General features: G+C 44.2%; 1 protein-coding gene and 1 long non-coding RNA gene across 2 annotated transcripts in view; both read right to left on the bottom strand.

The window, feature by feature from the left end:
• LOC306966670 (uncharacterized protein) overlaps nt 1–10542 on the bottom strand; it is a gene marked incomplete at both ends in the record, with an annotated part of 35498 nt that extends 24956 nt beyond the window's left edge. The window contains 4 exon segments of the mRNA XM_079561483.1: nt 75–267; nt 363–402; nt 604–738; nt 10412–10542. Of these exon segments, the coding sequence (XP_079417609.1) occupies nt 75–267; nt 363–402; nt 604–738; nt 10412–10542 (499 nt within the window).
• Nucleotides 1–13119, bottom strand: part of LOC306966347 — a 347602-nt gene that overhangs the window by 323738 nt on the left and 10745 nt on the right. The gene's annotated exons all lie outside the window — the stretch shown is intronic.

The raw sequence follows: 13119 nt of genomic DNA, 5'->3' as shown, positions 1-13119 counted from the left end.
AACAGTGAACTCTTCACTGGACACAAACTCAAATATAAGTTATTCAAGTTATGTAGATGTGGAAGAGTTCTTACTGGAGCTCAGACGCTCGGCCAGCTGCTCCTGCTTCATCCTCCTCAGGAAGTCCAGGGTGATGTTCAGCACAGCCTCTCTGCTGCTCTGCTCCTCCTCACTCTCTGAGCTACTCTCTGGGTACTCTGAGACCAGGAGCCTGTGGAGCCTCTGCAGCTGCTCTTTGACAAACGTCAGGATGTCCTCCTCCAGACGCTGGAATAGAATCAGATTTAAAGAGTTTCAGTCAAAGAGAGGACCTGAGGAGCCCCACAGAGAACCCCACACATGCTGCAGTCGTGGCTACTCACCGTGAATATGGCGTCCAGCTGCTCCTTTGGGCCTGGCTCCCTGTGAACCAACAAACAGAAACATTAGAGACTGAGCAGAGACCACTGCAGCCGCCTTTGGACTCATTTAGACTCACAAGAAGCTCCTCCACAGACCTGCTGAGGACTCACCATCTACATCTCACACCAGGACTAAACCAGGACTAAACCAGGACTAAACCAGGACTAAACCAGGTCTGACTATGGTTTACGCAGGTCTTACCTCTGGTGTTCAGGAGGAGGTTCTCTAAAGGCAGGAGGGTTTTCTTTAGAGCGGTCACTTCTCAGAGACACAGATCTGGGAGCAGGTTCAGGTCTTGGTTTAGACCCAGGTCCAGGTGGGTCCATGTTGTAGCTGCTGAGAATCAGAAGATCAGTCTTTTTACAGTGTAGGATTTAAGTTTCATATTTTTATGTTAATGCTGAGCCACAGCTTCGAACTCTTTACAAACTGAACTAAAATGAAGAGAATTGGGTTCTGATTCATGTGTACTTTATTGTCTCCATAGGGAAATGTTTTCTCTGCATTTGACCCATCGAAGCCGTGGGCGACCGCAGTGCAGCTTTTATCAGATTTTAAAAGACAAACTGTGAGATTCATGTGAGAAGTATTATGATGTCTAAATAGTTACATGTTTGAAATATGACCTTATTGGTTATGATGATTATTTGAAATGTGCAGCTGAACTCTTGTCCGGTGTTGTATTACTAAAGCGAACATGTTTTTGACCCTGATGGCTTACCGTAGTCCTGGCGGTAGTGGCTATGCATGCGGGGGATTGTTTGTGATTTTCAGTCGAATACAGAACGACATGGGGACATTGAGTTACAATAAACAGGCAACATAAAGAACTCTTCAAGGTTGTCATTATTTATGCATCAAAGAACATTACATGGTGTCAGAGACTCGTCGGACCGTACGCTTCTAAAAAGAGCTGAAGATGGACCGATCGGGAGTGCCGACACCGCAGATGGATTGGGATTCGGCGAACCTCCCCGATGCATGGCGGCGTTTCGTGCAGCACGTACAGCTCATGTTTTTTGGACCGCTCGGGGGGAAAGGAAGAAGCGATCCAATGCAGCTATTTGCTTCTGTGGGTAGAAGAAAGAGGCCGAGATATTTTTAACACTTGGACGCTGACAGCCGATGAAGCTAAAAAGCTGGACACGTACTACGGCAAGTTTGAAGAGTATCTCATGTCCAAGTCAAACACGATATTTGCGAGGTACAAGTTCAATGAGGTTGCAAGGCGAGGGGGAATCCTTCGAACATTTCGTTACTGAGTTAAAGCTACTCGTGAAGCAATGCGGCTATGCTAACAGTGACGAGATGGTGCACGATAGGATCATATTTGCCACGAACTCGCCCCATGTGAGAGAGAAGTTGCTAAATCAAGACTCAGACCTTACACTGGATAAAGCTATTGACATTGCACGCTCATATGAGATCGTGCAAGACCAGCTAAAGACGATGGTGGCCCCACGTCCAAGTTCCCAAGCACCTATGGCAGCACACGCGGTTTTCTCGAAGCGGAGGCACACGGTACAGAAAGGCACAAAGGCAGGCAGCAGCAACTACCCGAGGAAAACATGCGGGAGATGTGCGCTGCAGCACGGCGACAAAGAAGAGTGTCCTGCTAAAGGGCGTAAGTGCAAAAAGTGTCAGAAAATGAACCACTTTGCCAAAGTTTGTCAGTCGTCACAATACAAGTCTAACAAAGTGTACACAGTCGAACAAGACAATTCAAGTGGCACAGATGAGCTGTTTATTGACTCTATCACTAAAACAAATGAGGGAGAAAAAAACAAACAGGCGTTTGCAGATGTGCAGGTAGGACCACAGGCACACAGTATCCACTTTAAAGTTGACACTGGAGCTACCGCCAACGTCAATCCTGTTCGGCTCTTCAACAGACTTTTCAAACATGTCAAACTGAGACCAGCCACACGCTCTCTGTCAGGCTCTGTCATGGTGGAGAGAGACTAGACATTAAAGGTACATGTGAGCTAAAATGCAGCAGAAAAGGCAGTCACCATACAGTCACCATACACAATCAGGGTAGGATTTCAGTTTCATATTTGTATGTTAATGCTGAGCCACAGCTTCGAACTCTTTACAAACTGAACTAAAGTGAAGAGAATGGGGTTCTGATTCATGTGTACTCTCCATAGCTTTTATCAGATTTTAAGACAAACTGTGAGATTCATGTGAGAAGTATTATGATGTCTAAATAGTTACATGTTTGAAATCTGACCTTATTGGTTATGATGATTATTTGAAATGTGCTGCTGAACTCTTGTCCGGTGTTGTATTACTAAAGCGAACATGTTTTTGACCCTGATGGCTTACCGTAGTCCTGGCGGTAGTGGCTATGCATGCGGGGGATTGTTTGTGATTTTCAGTCGAATACAGAACGACATGGGGACATTGAGTTACAATAAACAGGCAACATAAAGAACTCTTCAAGGTTGTCATTATTTATGCATCAAAGAACATTACATGGTGTCAGAGACTCGTCGGACCGTACGCTTCTAACAAGAGCTGAAGATGGACCGATCGGGAGTGCCGACACCGCAGATGGATTGGGATTCGGCGAACCTCCCCGATGCATGGCGGCGTTTCGTGCAGCACGTACAGCTCATGTTTTCTGGACCGCTCGGGGGAAAGGAAGAAGCGATCCAATGCAGCTATTTGCTTCTGTGGGTAGAAGAAAGAGGCCGAGATATTTTTAAACACTTGGACGCTGACAGCCGATGAAGCTAAAAAGCTGGACATGTACTATGGCAAATTTGAAGAGTACCTCATGCCCAAGTCAAACACGATATTTGTGAGGTACAAGTTCAATGAGGTTGCAAGGCGAGGGGGAATCCTTCGAACATTTCGTTACTGAGTTAAAGCTACTCGTGAAGCAATGCGGCTATGCTAACAGTGACGAGATGGTGCACGATAGGATCATATTTGCCACGAACTCGCCCCATGTGAGAGAGAAGTTACTAAATCAAGACTCAGACCTTACACTGGATAAAGCAATTGACATTGCACGCTCATATGAGATCGTGCAAGACCAGCTAAAGACGATGGTGGCCCCACGTCCAAGTTCCCAAGCACCTATGGCAGCACACGCGGTTTTCTCGAAGCGGAGGCACACGGTACAGAAAGGCACAAAGGCAGGCAGCAGCAACTACCCGAGGAAAACATGCGGGAGATGTGCGCTGCAGCACGGCGACAAAGAAGAGTGTCCTGCTAAAGGGCGTAAGTGCAAAAAGTGTCAGAAAATGAACCACTTTGCCAAAGTTTGTCAGTCGTCACAATACAAGTCTAACAAAGTGTACACAGTCGAACAAGACAATTCAAGTGGCACAGATGAGCTGTTTATTGACTCTATCACTAAAACAAATGAGGGAGAAAAAAACAAACAGGCGTTTGCAGATGTGCAGGTAGGACCACAGGCACACAGTATCCACTTTAAAGTTGACACTGGAGCTACCGCCAACGTCAATCCTGTTCGGCTCTTCAACAGACTTTTCAAACATGTCAAACTGAGACCAGCCACACGCTCTCTGTCAGGCTCTGTCATGGTGGAGAGAGACTAGACATTAAAGGTACATGTGAGCTAAAATGCAGCAGAAAAGGCAGTCACCATACAGTCACCATACACAATCAGGGTAGGATTTCAGTTTCATATTTGTATGTTAATGCTGAGCCACAGCTTCGAACTCTTTACAAACTGAACTAAAGTGAAGAGAATGGGGTTCTGATTCATGTGTACTCTCCATAGCTTTTATCAGATTTTAAAAGACAAACTGTGAGATTCATGTGAGAAGTATTATGATGTCTAAATAGTTACATGTTTGAAATCTGACCTTATTGGTTATGATGATTATTTGAAATGTGCTGCTGAACTCTTGTCCGGTGTTGTATTACTAAAGCGAACATGTTTTTGACCCTGATGGCTTACCGTAGTCCTGGCGGTAGTGGCTATGCATGCGGGGGATTGTTTGTGATTTTCAGTCGAATACAGAACGACATGGGGACATTGAGTTACAATAAACAGGCAACATAAAGAACTCTTCAAGGTTGTCATTATTTATGCATCAAAGAACATTACATGGTGTCAGAGACTCGTCGGACCGTACGCTTCTAACAAGAGCTGAAGATGGACCGATCGGGAGTGCCGACACCGCAGATGGATTGGGATTCGGCGAACCTCCCCGATGCATGGCGGCGTTTCGTGCAGCACGTACAGCTCATGTTTTCTGGACCGCTCGGGGGAAAGGAAGAAGCGATCCAATGCAGCTATTTGCTTCTGTGGGTAGAAGAAAGAGGCCGAGATATTTTTAAACACTTGGACGCTGACAGCCGATGAAGCTAAAAAGCTGGACATGTACTATGGCAAATTTGAAGAGTATCTCATGCCCAAGTCAAACACGATATTTGTGAGGTACAAGTTCAATGAGGTTGCAAGGCGAGGGGGAATCCTTCGAACATTTCGTTACTGAGTTAAAGCTACTCGTGAAGCAATGCGGCTATGCTAACAGTGACGAGATGGTGCACGATAGGATCATATTTGCCACGAACTCGCCCCATGTGAGAGAGAAGTTACTAAATCAAGACTCAGACCTTACACTGGATAAAGCAATTGACATTGCACGCTCATATGAGATCGTGCAAGACCAGCTAAAGACGATGGTGGCCCCACGTCCAAGTTCCCAAGCACCTATGGCAGCACACGCGGTTTTCTCGAAGCGGAGGCACACGGTACAGAAAGGCACAAAGGCAGGCAGCAGCAACTACCCGAGGAAAACATGCGGGAGATGTGCGCTGCAGCACGGCGACAAAGAAGAGTGTCCTGCTAAAGGGCGTAAGTGCAAAAAGTGTCAGAAAATGAACCACTTTGCCAAAGTTTGTCAGTCGTCACAATACAAGTCTAACAAAGTGTACACAGTCGAACAAGACAATTCAAGTGGCACAGATGAGCTGTTTATTGACTCTATCACTAAAACAAATGAGGGAGAAAAAAACAAACAGGCGTTTGCAGATGTGCAGGTAGGACCACAGGCACACAGTATCCACTTTAAAGTTGACACTGGAGCTACCGCCAACGTCAATCCTGTTCGGCTCTTCAACAGACTTTTCAAACATGTCAAACTGAGACCAGCCACACGCTCTCTGTCAGGCTCTGTCATGGTGGAGAGAGACTAGACATTAAAGGTACATGTGAGCTAAAATGCAGCAGAAAAGGCAGTCACCATACAGTCACCATACACAATCAGGGTAGGATTTCAGTTTCATATTTGTATGTTAATGCTGAGCCACAGCTTCGAACTCTTTACAAACTGAACTAAAGTGAAGAGAATGGGGTTCTGATTCATGTGTACTCTCCATAGCTTTTATCAGATTTTAAAAGACAAACTGTGAGATTCATGTGAGAAGTATTATGATGTCTAAATAGTTACATGTTTGAAATCTGACCTTATTGGTTATGATGATTATTTGAAATGTGCTGCTGAACTCTTGTCCGGTGTTGTATTACTAAAGCGAACATGTTTTTGACCCTGATGGCTTACCGTAGTCCTGGCGGTAGTGGCTATGCATGCGGGGGATTGTTTGTGATTTTCAGTCGAATACAGAACGACATGGGGACATTGAGTTACAATAAACAGGCAACATAAAGAACTCTTCAAGGTTGTCATTATTTATGCATCAAAGAACATTACATGGTGTCAGAGACTCGTCGGACCGTACGCTTCTAACAAGAGCTGAAGATGGACCGATCGGGAGTGCCGACACCGCAGATGGATTGGGATTCGGCGAACCTCCCCGATGCATGGCGGCGTTTCGTGCAGCACGTACAGCTCATGTTTTCTGGACCGCTCGGGGGAAAGGAAGAAGCGATCCAATGCAGCTATTTGCTTCTGTGGGTAGAAGAAAGAGGCCGAGATATTTTTTAACACTTGGACGCTGACAGCCGATGAAGCTAAAAAGCTGGACACGTACTATGGCAAATTTGAAGAGTATCTCATGCCCAAGTCAAACACGATATTTGTGAGGTACAAGTTCAATGAGGTTGCAAGGCGAGGGGGAATCCTTCGAACATTTCGTTACTGAGTTAAAGCTACTCGTGAAGCAATGCGGCTATGCTAACAGTGACGAGATGGTGCACGATAGGATCATATTTGCCACGAACTCGGCCCATGTGAGAGAGAAGTTGCTAAATCAAGACTCAGACCTTACACTGGATAAAGCAATTGACATTGCACGCTCATATGAGATCGTGCAAGACCAGCTAAAGACGATGGTGGCCCCACGTCCAAGTTCCCAAGCACCTATGGCAGCACACGCGGTTTTCTCGAAGCGGAGGCACACGGTACAGAAAGGCACAAAGGCAGGCAGCAGCAACTACCCGAGGAAAACATGCGGGAGATGTGCGCTGCAGCACGGCGACAAAGAAGAGTGTCCTGCTAAAGGGCGTAAGTGCAAAAAGTGTCAGAAAATGAACCACTTTGCCAAAGTTTGTCAGTCGTCACAATACAAGTCTAACAAAGTGTACACAGTCGAACAAGACAATTCAAGTGGCACAGATGAGCTGTTTATTGACTCTATCACTAAAACAAATGAGGGAGAAAAAAACAAACAGGCGTTTGCAGATGTGCAGGTAGGACCACAGTCACACAGTATCCACTTTAAAGTTGACACTGGAGCTACCGCCAACGTCAATCCTGTTCGGCTCTTCAATAGACTTTTCAAACATGTCAAACTGAGACCAGCCACACGCTCTCTGTCAGGCTCTGTCATGGTGGAGAGAGACTAGACATTAAAGGTACATGTGAGCTAAAATGCAGCAGAAAAGGCAGTCACCATACATTCACATTTGACATTGTGAACACAGCAGCCCCTCCAATTTTAGGGCTAAGAGCATGCCTTGACCTTAACCTAGTCAAATTGGTAATGTCAGTAGAGCCCACAAGCGTCACGGACAGCATCATGGAGGAATTTGCGGATGTTTTCAAGGGGATAGGAAGGTTCCCAGGTGAATGTAGCCTACATGTAGAACCCTCAGCTGTACCAGTCGTGTACCCCCCAAGGAGAATACCGTTCATGCTAAAAGACCTTCTAAAACAGGAGCTTGACGACATGGAAAGAAATGGCATCATCACCAAAGTGAATGAGCCCACAGAATGGGTCAATGGACTTGTTGTCGCTGAGAAACGCCATAATGGGAAGCTCAGGGTTTGTCTTGACCCTAGTGATCTAAACAAAGCAATCAAAAGACCACACTACCCTCTTACTACTTTGGATGACTTTGGCCCAAAGCTGGCTGGAGCGCAATACTTCAGCGTGATGGACGCACGTTCAGGCTACTGGAACATCAAACTAACGCATGAGTCATCCCTGCTCACAACATTCAACACCATTTTCGGCAGATACCGCTTTCTCTGTCTGCCCTTTGGTATTGTATCTACTCAAGACATTTTCCAGAGAAAAATAGACAAGACACACAGTGGTCTAAATGGTGTTGCGGCTATTGTTGATATCTTGGTGTTTGGCAGGACCAGAGAGGAGCATGACGCCAACCTCCGAGCTATGCTGGAACGCACAAGGGAGCGCGGTGTGCGTCTGAACCCAGAGAAAAGTGCTCCATATGCCAGGAAAGGCGTTCTTCAAACACCAAGGAACCTCTCATATCTCATCAGATTCCAGAAAGGCCCCGGCAAATTGTCGCCTCAGACCTTTTCACTTGGAAGGGAGAAGAGTACATGATTGTTGTGGACTATTATAGCCGCTACTTTGAGCTGGATAGGCTTCATTCCACCACTTCAGGCTCCATCATCAATAAAATGAAAGCTGTGTTTGCTCGGCATGGTGTTCCTGATATCTCTGATAATGGCCCACAGTACAGCTCACGAGACTTTAAAGCATTCGCCGCTTCATGGGACCTTGAGCGTGTCACATCAAGCCCCCATTATCCGCAGAGTAACGGACTCGCAGAGAGAACTGTCAGAACTGGCAAGACAATACTGGACAAAGCTCGTGCTCAGAAAATTGATCCATACTTGTCCATCTTAGAGCACCGGAACACACCTGTCGACGGATTCAAGTCACCAGCGCAGCTTCTCATGAGCCGCCGTCTATGCTCTGTACTCCCAGTCACAACTCAACAATTAAGACCCTGTGTTAGTGGCTGGAAAGCAGTACAAGCAACAAGCAAAAAGAAACAAGCAACGCAAAAACTGTACTATGACCGCAGTGCCAAGCCACTATCTACACTACAACAAGGAGACCATATCAGGTATCAACAAGAGACCGGCATGTGGAAACCAGCTGTCATCCTCCAACCAGCCGATACGGAACACTCATACATCATCCGCACTGGTGAAGGACAGACACTTCGCCGCAATCGCCGACACTTGTCAAACAACCAGATTCAACCACCAGTTGCTGAACCAGTATGTGATCAACCTACAACTTCACACCAGTTCCAATCGGAGCCAACTGGAAAAGAGACTAACACACCACACACCAACGAGAACTTTCTGACTACTACTCGATCAGGTCGCGTCATAAAACCCAGAAGTATTCTTGACCTGTGATTTGTAAAGGGTGTAGGCGGTATTACTAAAGCGAACATGTTTTTGACCCTGATGGCTTACCGTAGTACAGAATACAGAACGACATGGGGACATTGAGTTACAATAAACAGGCAACATAAAAACTCTACAAGGTTGTCATTATTTATGCATCAAAGAACATTACAGCCGGGTCATCCATGGAAATTAAATAATAATCTTAAGCCGTTATATTTGGTTTAAGGTCCTATATCATGCAAAATCGACTTTTTGGAGCTTTTAGCCATGTTGTTATGCTATTTCCTTATCAAAAACACCCCCAGAGTGGTTTGTGGCTTCATTCACGCAGCTCTCAGTAATCCTCCTGAATCCTGCTCTCTGAGGCTCCGCCCTCTCCTGGTGAACGACTGAGTGTTCAGTTGTGTCGTAACAGCGGAACGGAAGTGCTCGACGTCTGTAATGTTGTCTCTTAATTCTATGCTTACGGCCTGATTTTAATTTGTAAAACAGAGTTTTCATTATTTCTGCCGTAAGAGAGAAACAAAGAGAAAAAAATAAATAAAAAAAATATATAAAAAAATAAAAAGGATGTGTCCGAGGTGCTTCCAGGTCAACTGAGGCCAAAACAAACACATCCCTGAGCGTCTGAACAGATCAGTCATGTTTGCGCTGCAGCTGAAGATGGAGCTCGTTGTCATCTATTCTGGACACACCTGTTCTTTATTCTTAACTAACGATAATGTCACGGACGGAGAAAAAGAAGCGCGTTTGGCTACGAGGACGAGGAGTTTATTCAACCTTTTTCAGGAAGAGGCCACTCAGCTGTTTTTTTCTCCGGGATTCAGCGACTATCAGCCAAAATATTGTTTTTCTGTAATTGTCTCTGATGGATGTTTGGGGAACCTTCGCCAGAATCAAAGTGGATTAACTTTTATAACCAACGCGAGTCCCATAATGTAAACAGCGACGGACCAGAGCGGTGAGTCAATCCAAACGTGTGTTAGCATATTAGCATGTGTGTTAGCCATTTATGAAGCTGTGTTGCAGATGTCAACTCCGTATAACTGCATCGTGAAGTAACTTCACTTGTCACTTGTATGTGCGGAGAGAGGGGGCGGAGTTAACTGAATCGAAGCGTTGTGTCTTCCGGGTTTGAAAAACACCTCCAGAAAACACTTGAGTGCTCCATAATGGTAGAGATACAATATATCATATAAATGCCTATACTTAACTTTGGAATGGCTAAAATAGCATGATATAGGACCTTTAAATAAAGATGGCCGTCCCGCCTTTGCTCTGCCTGATCCCGTCAGACCTTGGAAGCTCAGCAGGGAAGGGCCTGGTCAGTACTTGGATGGTCCAGGTGAGACTAGACTTGTTTATTGTTAGTTTGAGGAGCAGCTCACACTTCTTCCAATGACAAACATGCTGTACTTTGTAACTATTTTATCAGCCTGTTTTACCTCTGGTCTTCAGGAGGAGGTTCTTTAAAGACAGGAGGGTTTCCTTTAGAGCGGTCACTTCTCAGAGACACAGAGCTGGGAGCAGGTTTAGGTCTGGGTTTAGATCCGGGTCCAGGTCCAGGAGGGTCCATGTTGAAGCTGCTGAGAATCAGAAGAAGAGATAATAAAATATACAGTGATATCGACATGTCATTCAGCAGAAAGACACCACCGTCACGCGCTGGTATTTTTAATGTAAATTAGTTTTAAAAATGGCTTTAATCTTAGTTGATTATGACTGGATTCCAAAGCTCGTGCTTGTTTCCCCCTGAGAGTCTCTGTGCAGCTGTTTGAGAAAAACTGGTTTGCAGAAAGTCTGGTCCATGATGTGGTCTGTGCCTCCCCCTGCTGGTCACCTGCGTCCACTACACTCAACTGCATTTCCCTTTGTTTTATAATTCCTGTAAAGTAAAACCCTCTGAGTCAGGATTATGAAACACTTGGTCTGAGTCTGGACAAATCCATGATTAAAGCGAAGATAAACCAGGTGTAAATCCAGTCCTAAACCAGGATTTATCCAGGTCGAACATTGAACCAAACAAGGACTAAACTATGAGAAACAATCTGGGACCAAACAGGACAAAGCAGGTCTATTCCAGGCCTAAACCCAAACTTCACCTGGATCTTGACTAAACCCAGACTTAAACACTGGTTCTTAATCTTTTTCCTTGAAGCCCCCCCTGCACATGCTGTAGACAGGCCCGCCCCCCAGGTTGGAAACCACTGGACTAAACAATCATTTTATTTGGACACAATAAAGCAGAAAACACTAAGGAATCATAAAAACAAACTCACTGCGTCAGCGTCGTCTCTAAATCCTTTCCCTCTCTCACCGGTCAGACCTGTTCCACCTGGAGTCATGTGACCGCTCCTCCTGATCCCTTCATTTCAGTGCAGGAAGTCTTAGGTTTAACCCCTTAAAGCAGTACTAAGTAACTCTTCCCCCTAGAGGCCATAAGCACAACTGCAGGTGTAGTAGCAATTTACAATTTTTTAACTTATTAATTGTCTTGAAAAGTAAATACTACGCTGACAGGAAAGGCGAAGGGAGAGAGGGTTACTGTGCATCCAATTATACAATGGAAATATTTTTTTTCACTCAAACTTGGCTGTAAATACTGTTTAAAGTGACGTTAGCCTGCAGTTAGCTTTGCCCGTTAGCATGTTAGCTTCTTCTTCGTGATTCCATTAGTGTGTATTGCTTTCTCCAGACAGGGGGCAGTCAAGTTGCAAACATGGTTTTCTGCCCAGAGACACCAGGGGGAGATGAAAGACCCTCCAATCATCCCATAAACACTTGTATTTCCCCCACAGGGACTACGGAAAGGATTTATTAAGGTAAACACGTTACTTAGTGCTGCTTTAACTCCCACCTGAACCGAGCACATTTTCTTTGGCTTTACCCCAATCCAAAAGCTTCTGGAAAAAAGATGTGAAAATAGCAACAAAACTGAGACGAAAACAATGATGGAAATGTGACAAAAAAGTGATGAAAAATTGATTAAAAAGTGGCAAAAATGTGACAAAAATGTCACAAGAAATGGACAAAAAAATGGACAAAAAAATGACAAAAATTTGACAAAAATTTGACAAAAAATTGACAAAAAAATAAAATAAATTGTGACAAGAAATTGACGAAAAAATGACAAAAATGTGATAAAAAAATGACAAAAAAAATGACAAAAAAGTTACAAAAATGAGTTGAATACCCAAAAAAAAATGATGGGAAAAAAAATCTGACGTGAGTAAAAAGATCCTCTCGGTTCCAGCGGGAGTTAAGAGGTTAATAAATGAACTGAACTCTCCAGCAGAGGACAAGTCTGATCGTGTCTGATCTCTGATTCTTCCTGTATTTAGATTTTTAGTAATGAGCTACAGATGTGCGGCAGGGACAGGTCTGGTCATGTGATCACATAAGTCTATAAAGGGAGGAGCTACACACGCCGACTTCCTCTTTCTGAGCAGGCCTGTGCACACGCTGCTTTCTGAGCTGAACAACTGTTTAGGTTTAAGGTTCTTTTTATTGTAAACAAAACATTGACATTGTGAATTATTTTGTATTATTTTAAAGGTATTTATTTATTTAGCACTTTAGCATAACTAGTTAAAAAGAAGAAAAAAAGAACATAAAAAGCATCCATTCAGATGTATGAATATACAACAAAATAATGAATAATAATAATAGCATGTGCATGGGAGAGGTAGAGCCTATAGGCTGATAACAACACCACTCCCAAGTAAACAATGAAATAAGAATCAGAGTAATGTAAACCCACGATAAGTCACTACATAGTACAAAAATACAGAGTCAAATACAAATACAATGTGTCAAATATACAATACTCATACAATCATTTCCTTTATGAGTCTCTGCTCTGAACTCAGCACAAATACTCAGCCATTAATGTCTGTTTTAGTTAGTTTTTATACATGTATAATGAGGTGGATGAATCCAGAAGATGGATCTGTCTGTTCCAGACTTTAACTCCATCATATCTGACTGACCGTTGATCACCAGATGTTTTATATAACGGCAGATGAAGGGGCCGTTTTAGAGCCGGCCTTGTAGAATAACGATGAACCTGATGGTTATGCATAAAATCATGTTTTATATACGAAGGCCAGTCCTCATCATACAGTGATCGAAATACAAAGGTACAAATCATTAA

Source organism: Gobius niger (assembly GCF_951799975.1).
Source record: "Gobius niger genome assembly, chromosome: 8".
Classification (NCBI taxonomy): domain Eukaryota; kingdom Metazoa; phylum Chordata; class Actinopteri; order Gobiiformes; family Gobiidae; genus Gobius; species Gobius niger.
Note: the sequence above shows the minus strand (reverse complement) of the source record. Positions and strands in the feature narration are given on the sequence as shown.